The sequence below is a fragment of the Cavia porcellus genome, unplaced genomic scaffold (assembly GCF_034190915.1).
Source record: "Cavia porcellus strain 051 isolate PalLab524CR breed Dunkin Hartley unplaced genomic scaffold, mCavPor4.1 scaffold_20, whole genome shotgun sequence".
Classification (NCBI taxonomy): Eukaryota; Metazoa; Chordata; class Mammalia; order Rodentia; family Caviidae; genus Cavia; species Cavia porcellus.
Window position 1 is genome coordinate 68285899 of NW_026947503.1, and position 17937 is coordinate 68303835.

A 17937-nucleotide genomic window follows, 5' to 3' on the forward strand; every position below is an offset into this window, starting at 1 on the left:
GTATCCTATTTATCCTTTTGCTGAAGTCTTTACCCTTAACCTTTTCTTGAGAAACATTCCTAGGTACAGAACATTAGTTAGGGTGGCTTCTAATAGTCCCACTTACTTGCTCTGCTAGAAGTCACTCCGCTTTATTTGTGTGTATGTACTCCTGTCAGTGCTTCTGCCTGTTCTGTTTTCTTGCTGTTACCTGTGTGGTTCTCTTTTTCATCTTTGCTCTTTGAAAGAAGAAAATTTTCATACTTTTTGTTCACTGCTTCATATGAAATACTCAGTAAATTTTTATTGAATGAATTGTTAGATGTCTGTATATTGTATTTATTAATAAAAATGCTACAGTGTTTTTTCTTTCATGGTAACTTACCAGATAAGTCATTCAGTAGGAATAGACACAGCTTTTAGATATTTAAATGTAAAAGTGAGTGTGTGCTGGTGTTGCTTCCAAGATGAGGCAGGCAGGAGTGGTCGTGGTGTGGGTGGAGGTGAGTAAAAAGGGTGGGTGACTGACATGAGGGTCACATTTGTCTTCCAGGGGAGCTTTGGAGTTCTTAGACTCAGCAACTTGTCCCCAGCAGCACCCCGCTGCAAGTGAGCTGTCCCAGCTGGCGTGTTCCTGTGCTGACATGAGCAGACTGACCTACGTGTCTGAGCGGGAGAGCACCTGTCCTGCCTCGACCACTGATGATGCGCACAAGGTAGGAGCCCTTGGGCCGTCCTTCTCCAGTACGGCTTCATGCTGGAATACGACTGGAGGTCAGGCCCACCCAGTGTCTGTGTTGGCTTTTTTACCTGTAGAGTAGAGAATGTGTGTGTATGTGTGTGTGCTTCCATATGTGTGTCCCTACAAACAGCTGCTCCTGCTGGGTGAGCACTGGAGAGCTGCAAGTTCTGGTGTTGCCCCTAAGAGCTCGGTTGGTGCCAGACAGGCTGTGTAGTGAAATGCATCATGGTATGGATGTGCCCTGAGGATTCCAATGGCCATGGACACTGATGGCAGGGCCAGGTGACTCAGCAGGGGACTGTGAAAGGGTTAATGTGTGAAGGCCTTAGTTTTCACAATGACTTCGAGCTAAACGAAGGAAGCCAAGGGATGGATGGAGGACGGATATGGTGGGAATGCAAGCTGTGTGCTTCACTGCAGGTGCTCAGAAAGCCTAGAGGGTCTGTGATGAACCTTACCCTGGGGGAAGGGATGGCAATTAGAGAAGGCAAGGCCCAGTGCTGGGGAAGCTTGAGGGTCAGATTTGGGAGCCTGAATGCTTGTAAGATGGACAGAGGAAAGCGTTTCGGTAAGGTTAAAGCAGTGGGAACAGTTATGTGCAAGAGAACTTCTGGCTGAGTAGTTACGTGGGACGGAGCAGAGGCCCCCCACTCAGATGTCTGCGTCTAGGGATCCATCCTGGATCTGTTTTGATTTTAAAAGCTCATTCTAGCTGGGCATGGGAGGAGCAAGATTGGAATGAGAGAGATCTGACATGAGGCTGTTGGCAGAAATTTGAATCAGAGATGCCATGGGCCTGTGCTGCACTAGGGAAGGAGAACTGATGTTGTCTGGCAGCATCTTGCGTGTCACTCTATGTTCTTGCAATGTGTTGTGAGTGTGCGTGTTCAGCTTTGCAGTAGGCTGAGTGTAACTGCTCTGTGCACATGGTACAGGCCATTCCACCACACTCTTGAGCGGGTGCCCCTGTGATATAGAGTCTGATGCTGTACGTTCCCCTTCATTGAAGCCAGCTTCTGAGGGATGTTGAGTCTGTATGTTGAGTGTGACCAAGAACTGAGTGATGAGTCAGGTGGCCCTCCTGTCACATCCCCAGACCCCAACCCCCATGCCTGTGTCTTCCCCTGTGATGAGCAGTGCTGGGAGTGCTGGTCGCTTGATAATCCCCCCGAACATATACATTCTGCACTATTATTAATAACCAGCAGGTGGTCTGGTCTTTGACTGTCGGTATATTTACTTCTGAAGCCTCAATCCATGAGAAATTTCCAACCCTAAAGCCTGACCTAATCGTTGGAGTGCAGGTGTTCCTGGGTATAAATGCCACAGGGTCCCTCCTGCAAGCTGTTGGTGTCCCCTGCAGATTGTGCATGAACAAGTATGTGTGTGAGTCCAGGCCAGGACTGCTACTAAATAGACAGACCGTGGACCCCACAGGCCTAGAAACAGGACAGGCTCAGTTCACAGAACCTTCCAGAGTGTGTAGCCTAGTGGAGACAGGAATGGCCTGGAGATAGTGCTGTGTAGACCTCTGTAACCTGTCTGATGATGTTATAGCACCATGATTTGGGTTTGCCGTGTTTGGTGATCTGTGGGTGACTCCAAGCGCTTGTCACACACAGAGTGATCTCACCAGTGAGCTGAGCACCACGATCATCCGAGCCAGCCCAGTGCCCCCGGAGGAGGCAGAGCTCTCCCTTCAGCAGAGCGGGGTCCCGAGCGAGGCTGGAGCAAGAAAGGCAGCTGCAGCTGTGTCTCTAAGTAGCGGGCCTCACAACACTGAGCCTAGCTTCACCTCAAGCCAGGACACTTCCTTGGAGAGCGGAAAGCTGTGGGAAGCGAGGCAGGCGGCTGGGACATCCCGCTGCAGGACAGGCCAGGTCCTGGGCCAGCCAGCTCTCGGCCACTGGGCCAGGCCAGCCTCACCTCAGCTCCTTGTACCGGGCCTGCAGCCTGTGATTGAAGGTCAGAGGACAGTTTCTGAGGAAACCAGCAGTGAGTTCAGTGGCCAGGCTTCTCGCCGGGATGTCCCCAGACACCAGCTCACTGCTGCAGCCCAGGGACAGAGCGTGCCTCCTGCCTGTGCTGCACTCTGGGCTGGGCCCCCTCTTCCCACAGCCACTTTGGCCCAGCAGTATACGGGGACACATGTCACCTTGCCGCCTCCATGCCATGCAGGCAGTGCCCCCATCTATGGGTTCTCAGGGTGCCCCCCTTATCCAGCCATGGTGGGGGAGCAGGCTCAGAACCCCGTGGCTGTGGGGCTTTGTCTAGGCCCGAGTCTTGCTTCTGGACTGCTGGGTCCCTCTGCCCTTTGTAATTCTTGTTCTGATGCCTTACATCAGAACCTGCACAGCACAGCGAACCCTCTTCCCATGCACCTTGCTAGTGCCACCTGTGGGATCGAACCCTGGAATTCAGGAATGACGACAGGATTTGGTAAGGTGCTTTTTCTCTTATTGTGACTTGTTTAAAATTTCAACTTTCTCAAGTGGGTCTACAAAAACAGTTTGTTTGAAAGAAGTCTTGTTTGGTCTTATTTATTTTGAGATAGGGTCTCAATCTGTAGTTCAGACTGGGCTTAAACTTGCAGCAGTCCTCCAGCTTCAGCCTCCCAAGTATTGGGATGAACACATTCTTGCTAGCTGGAACCATTGGTGGAATATACATGATTGTCCCATTGGGTGGCTTGCACCACTCTTGGTAGAAGTGCTACAGTCATGCAGTGGGCAGTCATGCGTGTTCCAAGCTGCCTGACAGCAAGGCATAATACTTATGGCCCTGTTATGGATGTGGTAAGGCAAACACCACCATGCCCAGTTTTGGCCTTAATTTCTTATTATCTCCTTTCTTTGTCCTATATTGAGGACACCCTAGTATTTCCAGGTGGGATCCCTGAAGTTGGCTTCAAAAGATGCTCACACTTATGCAGGTGGGCAGGGTCATAGGCCCCATCTTATCTTACCTGTCTCTCTTTGGCTCCATGCTTGGATTTGTTTGGTATTCTTTCAAATGAGAAGTGTTCACCGTGAGTCAGATGCCCTTGTGAGAGGCAGCATCTACTCCTGTGGGCACCTTTCTTGGAAGCAGAGCAGGGCCTCTGTTTTTCCTGTGCCCATCCTGGGGAGTGCTGTTGTCCTACCCACCCTTCAGAGTCACTGTGCAAGTGAGGATGGGGAGATGAGAGATGCAGGATCAAGCAGGCATTTCCACAGTGTGAGCTGCTCTGGGGTCTTCTTTTTTTTTGGAAACACAGTCTCTCTATGCAGTTCCAGCTGGCCTTGAACTTACTACATAGCCAAGGTTGGCCTTGAACTTTGCAATCCTTCTGCTTCAGCCTCCTGAGTGCTGGGACTACAGGCATATGCCACCTTGCACAGCCTCACTGGGGTCTTTTTGCTTTGAGAGTGGATTTTGGAGAGAAAAAAATATGCTGGAGAGAGCATATTTTGGAGAGAAAAAATGATATGCTGTCACTTGCAGTATCCACCAGTGTTAATCATTTGCTTTTCCTGGCTGGATGGAGCCAGACTCTGCTTGTTTGAGGCCTGGGTTCCTGCAGGCAGCTTTGTAGTGACTTCCACTTGCCCAACAGTGCTGTCCTCCAGGTATCTGATAAGTGTGTTTTGCCTTTTCTCTGGCAGCAAGTGTCAGGGTGCCAGAGGAGTTGAAGTTTCCTCATGTGTGCTGTGTGGGCATCGCCTCGCAGACCTGCCTCAGCGTGCTCAACCCCACTGACCGTTGGCTCCAGGTCAGCGTCATGGCAGTGAACGTCAGTGTCAACGGTGAGAAGGTGAGCACTCTGGTTTCCTCCAGGTGGGCTCATGAGGTGCTGGTGTCCCACCTGCCTGCTCTGCCCTCACCACCTGGCAGATGCCTCAGCTTTCCTGAGCAGAATCCTCTCTGGCCTTTTGTTGCAGAACTTTGAGTGTGGAAGTGAGTATAAATGAGCTTGTAACTTCGGTCATTGTTACTCATTTATAAAACCAATTAAGTTTGCTTATGGCACTGTTATTTAGATCACTCAATGCAGATTGGCAAGGTTGGCCTTGAACTTGGCAATCCTTCTGCTTCAGCCTCCTGAGTGCTGGGACTACAGGCATGTGCCACCTTGCACAGCCTCACTGGGGTCTTTTTGCTTTGAGAGTGGATTTTGGAGAGAAAAAATATGCTGGAGAGGTGGATTTCTGGCCTCTGCTTGCTGATTCTTTTTTTTTTTTTAATCGGTACCAGGGATCGAACTCATGACCGCCTGCTTGCAAGGCAGGTGCTTATGCCGCTGAGCTAAATCCCCAGCCCCTGCTTGCTGATTTTGACTTTGTTGAATGTGATTGACGTGAGCAGTGATGGCTGCCGTTGCTTGGGATTCAGTCTCCTTTCTTTTTCCTGCTGGGAAGGCGACTGGGCAGCTGTGCTTTCGTTGCCCTGGTCTTCAGCCTTTACCTGGCAACAGAAGGTCATTTCCATGCTTCCTCTTATTTTCCTTGCTTTTCCTCTGCTTTCAGATCCTTGGGTTATAAAAAGCAGGTGATTAAAGGAAAGATTAAGGTTGGAAGGTGAGGAGAGTTGTCTGTGGCTATGGGAAGCTGGTAGGAGGATCCCATTTATGGAGAGGAGCAGACTCGGCTGGCCCTGTGCAGAGGCAGCATTGTACCCCAGGGAGAGTTCCCTGCTGTGAAGTACCATGGCAGCACCCTGTAGGCAAAGTGGGTGTCAGATAACCAGGTCTGTGTGAAAGGGACCAGAAAGACATAGTGTTTATGTTGAAGAGAAACTCAGTTTTTGAGCATGTTGACTAATTAGGCTTTACAGATAGTGATGTTTTTGAAGAGTTGGTATCCAGGTTGGATAGCACACATAATTGGGAAAGAGAGTCTTCACTGAGGTGATTCTCCTTGATTTTCAAAATAAAACCTAATGGTTCTTTTTTAAAGGTGGATCTTTCAACATATCCTTGTTTAGTTTTCAAGAATAAAGTTATCGTGAGACCACACGCAGCAGAAGAGGTAACGGTGCTTTTCATACCATTGGATCCTGGGATCTTCCAGTGTGTGTTCAGAGTTGCTTCGTGGCCGTTTTCAGCAGACACTGAGACAGTGGTGCAAGCAGAAGCCTTGGCAAGCAGGGTTGTTCTCACTGCCATCGCCGAGAGCCCTGTTATTGAGGTAACAGTTTCTCCACAGATCTTTGTGCTTCCTGGAATTTTAATGCAAGTTGTTTAACCTTGGAAATAGTATCTGGGAAAGTTCAGTAGGGGCCTGCATTGTGCAAGCTGGGTGGCTCACTTTCCCCAGTGTGACAACTGAGTGTGTGTCACATCCACTCCCCTAGAAGGCCAGGGGCTATCTGTGGTATGTTTTGGTGACTTCTGATTCCTGAGTTACGAGTGCTCTGCTGGTTACTTTGACTGAGTCTCCTTGGTTATTTTGTTCACTTTTCAGTGGTATTTGGAAGTTTTGTGAACTTCCATCAGTGTGGCTGCTTTTGATCCTAGTCTGTGGAACTGTCCCCAGAGAACATGTGGCTGAGGAGCAGAAATGCTGGTCCAAATTCCCGGGCTCTTGTGGAGGTCTCTCCAGTGTGGGGCCCATGCCATCCTGGCTGTACTCTGCCTACCATGGGTTTGGAGTCCTGTCTTTGGATGGCTGAATTGTGCCACCCTGGGGATAGAGCTGGACCCCAGGCCTTCATGGGTCACCATGAAAGTCAGCTGTTACTTGCGAGTCTGCCTTTGATTTCCTTATGTGTTATGTTCTGCCGGGGGCGGGGGGGGGGTTGTGTATGTGCACGCGTGTGTGTATGTCTGTGTGTGTCAGTATTTTTAAACTTTTGCTATATCCATTTTTACATCGTTTCAAATACCCTCTATCAATCAGAAGTTCAGAGTTAATCTGAAAATACTGTGAATTCATGATAGTTTTGAAAGGACCACAGGATTTACTGTTCCTTGAAGGAGAGAGCTGAGTGTTTACCAGACTGTCTTTTCAGAGTAGCAGCAGGTGGGAAATTGTTTTATTCTGTCTGGGTGCATAGACTACTTCAAAAGAAGAGTTTAGCACTTAGTTTTGTAGGAAATAAACAATTGTAAGATAGCCTCAGAGAACTTAGGTCTGAATTTACCTTTAGTGCTGATTTTTAATCTGTGGCTAGATGTGTGTGAGCTGTTACATTAGTGTATTGCTTCTCCTACATCAGTTTCCTTTTCTCATATTTAGGTAGAAACGGAAAAGAAAGGTGTTCTTGATTTTGGCGACTTGACTTACGGAGGCTGGAAGGCTCTTCCGCTAAAAGTGATAAACCGGTCACATGCCTCCATACCGCTCAGGATGGTTATTAATGCCGTAAGTACCAACTTAGGAAAAAAGTGCTTGCAGAGGACGCTGATTTGGAGTACTGGATGTATTCTTGCAGTTGTATCAAGGGTTTCATTGGCAACCCCAGTACAATATTGAACTGCTTCTGCTTCCGAACAGAATGCCTTAGCCTGGCCCTGTTTCACGTTTGCCAAGGAACCAGTTCCTGTGTCCCTGAAAACTGCTCCCTATGCCGACGTGATGGCTCAGCTGGCGGCTCCGTCTGTGGTCAGCCATGTAATGCCCGCCAGTTACCAAGGACAGGTAGGCCATGTGGGTTGAAGGACTCCCTTAGAGCCACCAAACAAATGCATCTGAAAACAACACTGTGGTCCCGTCTTACCCCAGAAAGAATTGCCATTATCAAGAAACTAAATAATAACAAATGCTGCAGGGGAAAAAGGAACCAACCTTTCTATGCTGTTGGTGGGAATAGTGTGGCAATTTCTCAAAAAGCCAAAACTAGAAATTCCATTAACCCAGCTACTCTTCTTCTAGGTGCCTTCCTGAAAAAGTTAAAAACCTCATATCACAGTGATCCTTGCACACCCATGTTTACAGCAACATAGTTCATAATAACTGAATCTTGGAGGTGGCTCTTATGCGCATAGCAGATGAGTGGGTAAAGATGATGGAGCACTGCTCTTCCGTAACGAAGGATAAATTCAAGTTATAGGAAAGGGGATGCCCTTTGGACCCATGTTAAGTGAAATAAATCCAGACATACAGGTTTAAATATCACATAGTTTCTCTTACATGAAAAACTTTAAATAATTTTTAAAGAACAAAATAAAAAGAGCTTAAAAATCGGGGAGGCAGGGCAGGGGATTTAGCTCAGCCGTATAAGTGTCTGCCATGCAAGCGTGCAGTTGTGAGTTCGATCCCCAGTACAAAAAAAAAAAAAAGAATCAGGGAGGCAGATCTTTTGCAAATGGGAAGAGGATCCAGAGACTGAGGGAAAGTGGAAAGGAGAGGGGGAAGGGAATAAAAGAGTTAAGATGTGTTAGGTACCTACCCACTGAGGTGAGCATAAACATTGTACACTGCAAATATCGGCTAATAAAAGTTTAAAAAGCAAAAACTTCACTTAGAATTAACGAGAAAGTTTCCAGATCATTTTTTTTTAACCATTAAGATTTCAGTCTTAACACCAGTGTATATTTAAAAATCTTTTATTCTTCCTTCCATTTTGTAGGATCCAACGTTTCTAATAATTTGGGTTCTTTTCCATAGTCCAAAGAAACTAATCACTTCTTCAGGTAACATATTTACCTTTTTGGGGGAATGCTTTATAGCTAAATAAACCACATATTTGACCTTACATCTTCCAGTCAGTGCTTTTTGAATAATTTGTCATGAATCCTGTGCTGTGTAGAAGGTGGGGCAGTGGCGTGACAATTTGGGTTAAACTCGCCTGAGTGTGGGAAACCTAAGCAAGTGCTCAGAAAACGTGCTTGGTCTTTTTGCCTAAGTTTCCTTGTGTGACCTAAGTGGATAGTGTTGGGCTGCTGGTGGCATTTTGGATTAACCAGCTCTTTGCTCTCCAAACTAAAAGACTGAATTTTTGTAGAGATTCTAGATTCAGCAGAAGAGTTCGTGGCGAGAGTTGATATCGAAGTGGATAGCCCAAATCCAACCCCAGCTCTTAGCAGCGTGAGTCTCCAAGCAAGAGCAGGCGTTGCCAGGATTCATGCCCCCAGGGACCTGCAGGTGCTCTCTGTTCTGGTGTTGGAGGTTTGTGCTCAGGCAAGTCTCACTGAAAGTGCGACAGTTTTTTAAGTAACATGTCTTTATCTTCCCTCTAGACTGTGCATTTGTTGGCCAATGTGAATTCTTCAGTAAAGCAGCCCTTACCTCTGAAAAATGCTGGAAATATCGAAGTTTATTTAGATATCAAGGTGAGAGCTTTTTTCAGAGTGCTGTAAAGCATCTCCCCTCACTTCTGTGGGCCACTGGGCTTCGAGCTGTACCAGCGCCCTGGGGACTGGATGCCAGGTGCTCTAATGCTGAAGTTGCATGTTTGGAAAATAAGAAAAGCAGGATCTAGGTTATTGCCTGAGAAAATATATGTCATCCTGTGGCTAGGATGAGTTGGAAGAAAGTGAGCCATGATCCACACACAAAGATATTATTTCTGAGATGTGTGGTGAACAAGAGGGTAGTGATGACCAAGCACTGAGGATGGTGTGGGAAAGTAGGTTTGTTGAGGAGGAAAAAGAAGGAAAAAGTGCGCTTTCCAAGATAGTAAGATGAATTGAGACAGTAATAGATGGAGAAAGGGACAAGCAGAACATAAGAAAGGCACTGAGACCAGAGTACCCCAGAGAGAACCCTTGTGTGAGTTGAAGAGCCCCTATGTGAGTTGGCCTCTAGTTATGGTTATGTAATTGTTTAGGTCCCAGAACAAGGAAGTCACTTTTCAGTGTATCCAGAGAATCTATTCCTTAAGCCTGGAGAAGAACAAGAAGTGATAGTTTCCTTTACGCCAAAGGATCCCAAAGCCTGTGAGGAAAGGTAATACAAAAGTACTTCTCATGACAAATCCATACTTACCTCTCAAAACAGTGTTCACTGAGTGCAAAGTATGTGTTCTACTTCACTTGATTCCACAGCTTAGCTGCTCCACTCAGTCTCTTTTGCTTACAGAAATTAACAAATCAATAATTTTGAGTGTGTCTAGAAGTAGTAAATAATAAAACATCATGTTTGATGTTTCTCAGGAACTCGCTTTCTCCCAGGAAGCCCATAGGTGACCTTGCCATTGGTTAGTGTCAGACTCTTCTGCCTCCTTTCTCCAGGGTGCTGACTGTGGCACCAGGTTGTGGCAAGCACCAGCTTAGTCAGGATGCCACTGTTGACATTTGGGTTCACATGCACAGGCCTTGCTAAGGCAGCTCCTCTGGTGGCCATGCTTGTCTACTGCCAGGACCTGCAAAGGAAGGGGAAGAGTCAGCCCACCAGGGCAAACATCCATGCCTGGGACACTGCCCTTAGCTTACCTGGGCTGGCTGCTTCTGGAATCTTCCCTGACTCTTCCTATATTCCTCTGAAGTGGGCTTCCCGTAGTGCCGTGAGCCTTTCTTATCCCACCACTTAGGTGGACTGTGACTGCCTCTGTGGTCTGTGTTCTTCCTGGGGTACAAGTTCTCAGGGTTGGGACTGTCACTGCATCTGCAGCCCGTCTATCACTTGAACACAGCAAATAGGAAATGGTGGCTTACAGAATTGAATACAGGACATTTGACTTAATTTGTTTTGTTACTAGGATCTTGAAGATATTTGTACATCCATGTGGCCCTCAGTATGAAGTAGTGTTAAAGGGTGAAGCTGTTTCTTCTGGAAGTCAACCTATGTCCCCAGGACCTTGCTACTCAGATTTTCCGTCCATTCTGTCCAACAAGCAGTTCCTGGCATGGGGCGGGGTCCCTCTGGGCAGGACACAGTACGTATGCACACAGTAGCCTGTAGGGCCAAGATTTTGCTCTGATCACCATTTTCTTTTCTGCACTAATTGTGGCTGTGTTACTGCTTTTAGTGTTGAGAGAAAACTATCTTGTATTTGTTTAATTTTTCTATCTCGAGTTTTAAATTTTGAATTAAAAATTTCCATGTCTTAAAAAATGTGTCTCAGAGACAAGTTTCAGGTTTCTTAAGCTCTTTGGCAAATTCTCTGCTGATTACCAAATTTGAGCAATGAAATCTTGCCTCTGTGGAGAGGTGGGAGAGTGCAGTCAGGCCTCAGAGTCTGCAGAGGAGGCCATAGTCTAGTGGTGAGCCTGGGTCAGGTCAGGAACGCAGGGTCTTGGCAGGTGCTGTCCATCACTGGTCAGTGTGAATTGGAGCTCCACTTAATATTCAATTCTGATAAGTATGTAAATTAATAGAGCAATTGCTGGTAAAATGAGAGTAAAATGAATGGAGTATGGACTATGTTAATAGATTGACCCTTCACAAAGGTAAAGCTCATAGCTAAGCAATGTACACTTGTGTACAAACATCCAATCAAATACTGCTGGTTAACAACCTAAGCATTAAGCCTGAAAGTTTACTCTTTTTGTATTTTGTACTTTTGCATTTGCCCTAAATGTTTTCCTCTAAATGTTTATATAATATCTGAGAGCTAAGGGACCGAGTGTGTGTCTGAATCTCTACTTCAGTGTGAGGAAATTGCTTCTTTAAAACGATAGTTTTGAGCTAGTTGTGATGGCATATTCCTGTAACCCTAGCACTTGGGAGGCTGAGGCAGGAGGATCACAGAGTTCAAAGCCAGCCGGAGCTACATAGTGAGTTCAAGGCCGCACGAACTATTTAACAACACCCTAACTAAGTAAATAAATAGTGCAAACTACAGTTTCCTGCTGGCAAAGGATGTAAGTGTACCTCATGTGATTGTTGCTCTGCTTAGCCATTTGGACAGCCGTCTGTACCTTGTCCTGTTCCTAGGCAGCTTTCAAAGGACATGGAAGGTGGAAGAGTTAGGTTAGAAATGGGCCTAGGGAAAGATGGGCATGCTGACACCTGCATGACCACAGTGAACTTCTGCTGTCCCAGCAGGGAGAGCTGATTGATCCCAGGGAGCAGATGCTGAGGCTAAACCTGTTTCTGCTTGAGAGAAGTGTGCCTATACTTTGTGGGGCGTCCTGTAGGGATCCTTTTACAGATCCATCTGTGGAATGCAGGAACCTCAAAGAAAACCTAATAGCATGGACAGCATCCCGTTCCCCAGGACTTCCTGTCCCAGGACACTGAGGCCTGGCAGAGCAGCAACACCTGGGCTTGCTACAGGCAGGTGGTTGTTGGAGATCATTTAGGTCACCTAAAAGAATGGATGGAAGCCAGGCATAGCGGTGTGCACCATGTAATTCCAGCCACTTGGGAGGCTGAGGCAGGAGGCTTGCAAGTTTGAGGTCAGTCTCAGCAATTTAGGGGAACTCTGTCTCAAAATAAAGAGCTAAGGGTGCAGTTCAGTGTAGACCAGCATGCAGGACACCCTCAGTTCAACTTTCAGTGTCGCAAAAGGAGAAAACCAAAGGGAAGGAAAACACAAACTGTATGTGTATCAATACTTCTCAACTAGGGCTTGAAACAGTTCGGAGTGATGGTGGTTTGAGGTAATGACCTGTGTTCAGAAGCTGGGCTGCATCCTCAGCCTTTTTTTTTTTTTCCAGACGGGTTCTAAGTCTATAAATTGCCCAGCCTGGGCTTGAATTTGCAATCGTCCTGTGTTAGCCTCCCAAAGTGCTGTGATTATAGGCATGAGCCACCACACCTGGCTCTATTGTTCCCTTTCTAAAGCTGAAAATTTAGCTCTTTCCCTCAGCTTGATAACTCATCTTAAAAACCATATGTATTTAAATTTAAAAAATAAAAATGAAAGCTTTATGAAATATTTCCTCAGATAACTCTTCCTAGCCAGTATGCCTGGGGAGGGTTTTCCCAGGGGTTCTTCTAGCCAAAGGCCTTAGCCTTTTGTGAGGAGGATAAGGCATACAACACAGCTTAGGTGACAAGTGGCTGACTTTCACGTTTGGAGTAAAAGAAGATCTGCTCTTGTGCTTGTGTTCTTAAATGTAGAGAGGATTCGTACAGTTCTCCCTGCCCGCCCGCTGTTATTGTGTGTCCTCTCTATTATGTTGTGATGTTTGCAGGTGGGGCTGATTCTCTTGTTTAAAGATGGCTTAGGGTTAGCCAGGTGAGTCATTTAGCTAGCAACCCTCGTTTCCCTGAGAGCAAATTGGCCCACTCACTCTAGCAAAGCACAGTACTTGCTCTATGGATTTTCTCACTGATTTTCACTCACCGATGGTTGAGAGGAAAAAAAGGCAATGTAATCAACAAATACAGTGAATGTTTAAATTCAAAAAAATCACTACAGTAAAACATCCGTTGACATTAACTCTCTTCAAAATACTTGCTTTAGACACAATCCCATTGTTCTTGTCACCTTCTGAAGCAGCTCTGGAGTTCTCTTTTGTGAGTGTCTTCAGTTGTGCTGTCCTGGCTGCCTCAGTGCCCTCAGTCAGCTTACAGTGCTTCTCTTTCATGGCCACACTAACTTTGGGGAAGTCAGAGTCACAGGGTGCCAGAGCTGGTGAATGAGGTGGTTGAGGATGCAGCGCCTTCTTTTTGCGAGCTTGCCTTTCCATTGGATGGCACCAGGCGGCGGCAGCCACTGTATTTTTTATAGCACTTTGTAAGTACACTCATGAAGGGGAACTTCTAGAACTGCTTCAGAAAGTAGCAAGAGTGGTAGCGCACACCTGTAATCCCAGATCACAAGTTCAAGCCCAGCCTGGGCAAAATAATGACTTAGCTAGATCCTGTCTCAAAATAAAACAACAATAACAAAAGGAAAGTGGCAAGAATGATAGGGCAAATGTGTTTAAAACAAAGAGGAGTATTTTGAGGAATGTTAATGGCAATGAATCTTACTGTAATAATTTCTTAAAAATTCAGATACCACTTATTTTGGTCATGCTGCATAGACAGAGATAGAAGAGATACATCCTGTTGGGGAGCTTTAATTTGAGAGTTTAAATTCAGAAGCTCTAGATCTAACAGGGCAAGTCTTACCCTTGTATTTCCAGAACCTAGTGTTGGAAGATGCAGCAGTTCAGCCTGCTGATGTGGCCTATGGAGTTAGTCTGTCTCTAAATGCTGGTTAGTTTTAAAACTGGCTGTGTTTTTATAACTGTAACTACATCAACTAGTACAATGTACAACTAGTACATTTTATAACTGTATTACAAAGAAAGTGAGCAATATTTATGAATGTCATTGTCTGTAGGCTTCAGAAGCTGGTTTTGAGAAGTAGTTGTGCCTCTACAGCCCAGCATTTACGACTGCTCATCAGGGGGCAGGACCAAGACTGCTTTCAGGTTTGTGATGTGCTCAACCTTCTGCTCTGTCCACCACCAGCTTTGTAAGAGCTTGTGTTAACAGTGTGTTTTTTTGTGCTACTGTTAATTGTTTCTGTCTTGTAGCTTCAGAACACTTTTGGCTCAGAGGAGCGATTGACCAGTAACTTTGAGGTTATAATTCGCCCTAAAGAAGACATTGTCATCTCTGTGTTATTTGCACCTACTCGATTATCTTGTATGTTGGCTAAACTAGAAATCAAACAACTTAGAAATCGATTACAGCCTGGCATTAAATTCATGGTAAGGTAGTTTTGTTGTATCTTTTTTCTTTCCATGGAGTTTATGGTGTTATAACTATTGGTTTAATGTTGGTAAATTATGTACTCTGCTTTTTATGTGCCTAAACCTAAAAAAAAATTAAGGAGTGATTGTCAAATTATAAAGGAGCTGGGCGTAGTGGCACATGCCTATATTTCCAGCACTGGGAGGCTAAAGCAGCAGGATTGCCGCAAGTTCAAGACTTACCTGCGCTGTGTAGTGAGACTCTGTTTCAAAAAACAAAGGAAAAGACATTATAAACACAGCGCTGTATCGTGTGACCACCAGTGTCTTCTCATGACTTCCAGTGTCAGCTTAATTTGAGATTGCCAAAATGTACCCAGGTTTTTAGAAGCACATTTGTGGACAACTTTAGGTAGAGTTGTTTAAGACACTAAATTTCTAAATACATTTTTTTCAGCACAGCAAAAATACTGTCTTAGTCAATATGATCTGCATAACCAAATACTACATATCAGGTACTTTCTAAATGACAGAAGTGTATCCTTCACAGTTCTGGAGGATGAGGAGTCCAAGAGCACATGGCGTTGGCAAGGCAGTGTCTGTTGGGGACAGCTCTGCTCCACAGCAAAGGAAAGTGTGAGGCACTGCTCTCCGTCACCTTGTGGATTCACCTTTCGTTTCACAGCAAGCTCCCACTCCTGGCCAGCCAGGCAGAGACTCATGTTCCTGGTCATGCACATTATAATTAGCCTGGGCAGAAGCTATACTGATCTACCATGCAGCCTCTTTGTCAAATGAGCACAGCCCGCCCGTGCTATGCTCCGCTAGAGCCATACTTGCCAACTGAAGATGCTCTCGCTAGGGAGGTGTGGTTGGGGTCACAGCTGGGGAAGGGAGAGGCAGTGTCAATCCCATGGGCAGAAGTAGGTAGGGCATTACTAACTTTCCTGTGTGCAGTGGCAAGCAAAAACACGGAAATGACACCCAGGATTTGGATTGATTTACGCTAACGGGGACTGATTGGGATCATTGCCAGAATATCAGGCCCTGATCTCTGGTGGCGTAGTGCTTTTATATGATGTACAGGCAGGAGGTACAAAGGCGAGACAGGACAGCTTGGCAGTTCTTCTGATTAGCTAGCAGGGTAGGATCAGTTACGAGGGTAGACTAATGATTGTCACTTTACGAAGCTTGATATGATGGTACAATCAGGCATCCTGAATGCTTGGCTACACTCCTGTCACAGAGGAGCAGGGAGGACTTGGTGTCTCAGGGCATTGGATGCAGGAGGACCACAGTGGGGCATTACTTGCTGAGTGTTTTCAGGACTGCTTCTTCCTGCTACCGCTTGCTACTTAGTTTCAAAGAGAAAATTCGTTTATAAAATTCTGTGGTAAAAGAAAACTTAGAAATGTTTTTGGCTATCAGAAGTCATTTTGAAGGAGACAGCATTTGTCGGAGTTTCTGATCTGAAGTCCTTTAGAATGTGATGCATTTGTTATAAAAGGCAAGAAAATTTATGAAAGCTAAATGTCATTTTATTCAGTATTTAGTGCAATTTGAGTAAGTGACTGTTTTCATATTTGCCTTTTATGAGAGAGTCTTTGGGAGCTCTTCTAACTAATTAGGGATAAATACTATTACTTTGAAGGTTAAACGCAGGGCCTCACTTGTGATAAATAAGCACTTGCACAGAGCTGCATGCCCAGCCCTTGTGCTTTATTTGGAGACAACCTCACCTAGTTGCCCACACAAACCTCAAATTTGCAGTCCTTGTGCCCCAGCCTCCCTGTTAGCTGGGATTATAGGCATGTGCTAGTGCACACAGGCTGAAAAGTAACTTGGAAAGACATGTTTTGAAGAGTGCAGAAAGGTTTCCTTGCCTTGTTAAGGAAAAGGAGTCTGCGAAACTTTACTCTGGGAAGGCTTGAGCCCCTTGAAAGTGGCAACAGGAGCACCCTGCCCAGCTTTTCCACTGCCAGCTTGCCTGGCTGGCAGAGCTCCTCAACACTTGTCCTCAGTTTAGCCCCTGTGTGTGTTTCTCTTCCAACACTGGCTTGACCAGGTGCTAAGATTGTATGATGAGATTTTTCCCAAAAATTGTATGATAATTTGTAGATTACTGAGAAGTTGAAGGAAGTATGCAGTGGAATGCTGGCACACACTTCACTTGGATTCTGAAATGCATGCTGTACTGTTTCTTTCACCACACATCTCACCATCCATCAGTTCTTCTTTTTAACCCATTTCAAAGTAAATTACAAACATCAGTGTTTCACCCTGAAACTTCAGAGCAAGGATGTTAGTAGCGATCTCTTTGCTGAGTTCCTCTGCATCTGAGCAAGGCGGTTACAACAGTGACATAATTATTCATACCATGTTTGTGTGCTCATAAGATAAGGTTTTTATATATAATAATGAACTAAAAGTAAGTAGTCACCCAAGTATACCAGCATTAAAACTTTTAATTGCATTGTCTTTCTGTATGCTCTTCTGACTATAATTAAATGTTGTGCTTCTTATATAAAAATGATCTTGAATGTGTTTTTTAGATACCTTTGTCTGGATATGGAGGAACAAGTAATCTTATTTTGGAAGGTGTTAAGAAATTATCTGACAGCTACATGGTAACAGTGAACAGCTTAGTACCTGGCAAGGAAAGCCGAGCTGTCTTTTCTGTCCGCAACACCGGCTCACGAGCAGCCTTTGTTAAAGCTGTAGGCTTTAAAGATTGTCAGAAAAAAGTTTTGTTGGATCCTAAAATATTAAGGATTTTTCCAGATAAATTTGTACTGAAGGAACGAACACAAGAAGTGAGTATAAAGTCTATGCTCTTAAAAAAATGGACTTACATTTTTAGATTAATAATTATGTATTTTATGGCCAAAAGCTGAAGTAATTTTTGGAAGCAATATAAGAATAGCTTAACTTGTCTAACTTTCTTGGGATTTTAGTACATATGCACTCTTTCTGTACTGCATGTTTAGGCTTATAAGACCATGTGTTCAGAGAAACTGAAAAGGCCTATGCCTTGCTTCTGACTTTTGTCTTGGCTTCAGGATGTTACTGTGATATACAGCCCACCAGAGAGGAGGAAGGACCAAAGAATTACAACACAGCTATGCACTGTGTACTTCTTTAGTGGAGATGAAATTTGCCGACAGCAGTATCGAAGGTAGATTTTGTATCTTAGAATAGAAAATGTTGAGAACTATTGAATGAAAATAATGCCTATAGGTAGATGTGGAATTTTTAGAACCTCTTTATTATCAGTGAACTCATAGAAAAAAATTTTTTGCTAAGATTTGTGAGACTGGTAAGTTGGCATGAAGTGAAGTAGGAATGAGGCATCTCCTGTGTTTTCTGGCCTTACACCTTTTTTCTTGACACGTGTACTGTGCATCTTTGCTTTTACCCAGTAGGAGACCATACCTCATTACTGGACCGTGTTCCTGATGTTCTCTTGAGGATGTATTAGGTGGCAGTAGATTGGTTTCAGAAAAGATGTTAACTACTGAAAGATTAAAACACTCATGAGTTAGAAAATTCTAGGAATGCTGTGTATTACTTGAAATGTTTATCAGTGTATTGAATGTTTTACTTGTAGCTACCTTTTTTCATCCTTCAAATGCAGAAATATTTTGGTTTCCTTCATTGTTGCAGTTCTTTCTGCTTTTAGTTTCTAAAACCTATATCTACACTTAAAGCAAACATTCAAAAT

General features: G+C 44.9%; 1 protein-coding gene across 1 annotated transcript in view; it reads left to right on the plus strand.

Moving 5' to 3' along the window:
* The window catches only part of Cep192 (centrosomal protein 192), a 96877-nt gene that overhangs the window by 58632 nt on the left and 20308 nt on the right, over nucleotides 1–17937 (plus strand). Inside the window, exons 29-43 of the mRNA XM_063232035.1 lie at nucleotides 533–695; nucleotides 2344–3160; nucleotides 4366–4514; nucleotides 5656–5886; nucleotides 6937–7062; nucleotides 7195–7338; nucleotides 8270–8333; nucleotides 8645–8784; nucleotides 8880–8972; nucleotides 9470–9588; nucleotides 10340–10516; nucleotides 13862–13952; nucleotides 14058–14234; nucleotides 16769–17029; nucleotides 17276–17391. Of these exons, the coding sequence (XP_063088105.1) occupies nucleotides 533–695; nucleotides 2344–3160; nucleotides 4366–4514; nucleotides 5656–5886; nucleotides 6937–7062; nucleotides 7195–7338; nucleotides 8270–8333; nucleotides 8645–8784; nucleotides 8880–8972; nucleotides 9470–9588; nucleotides 10340–10516; nucleotides 13862–13952; nucleotides 14058–14234; nucleotides 16769–17029; nucleotides 17276–17391 (2868 nt within the window). The remainder of the gene's footprint in view (nucleotides 1–532; nucleotides 696–2343; nucleotides 3161–4365; nucleotides 4515–5655; nucleotides 5887–6936; nucleotides 7063–7194; nucleotides 7339–8269; nucleotides 8334–8644; nucleotides 8785–8879; nucleotides 8973–9469; nucleotides 9589–10339; nucleotides 10517–13861; nucleotides 13953–14057; nucleotides 14235–16768; nucleotides 17030–17275; nucleotides 17392–17937) is intronic.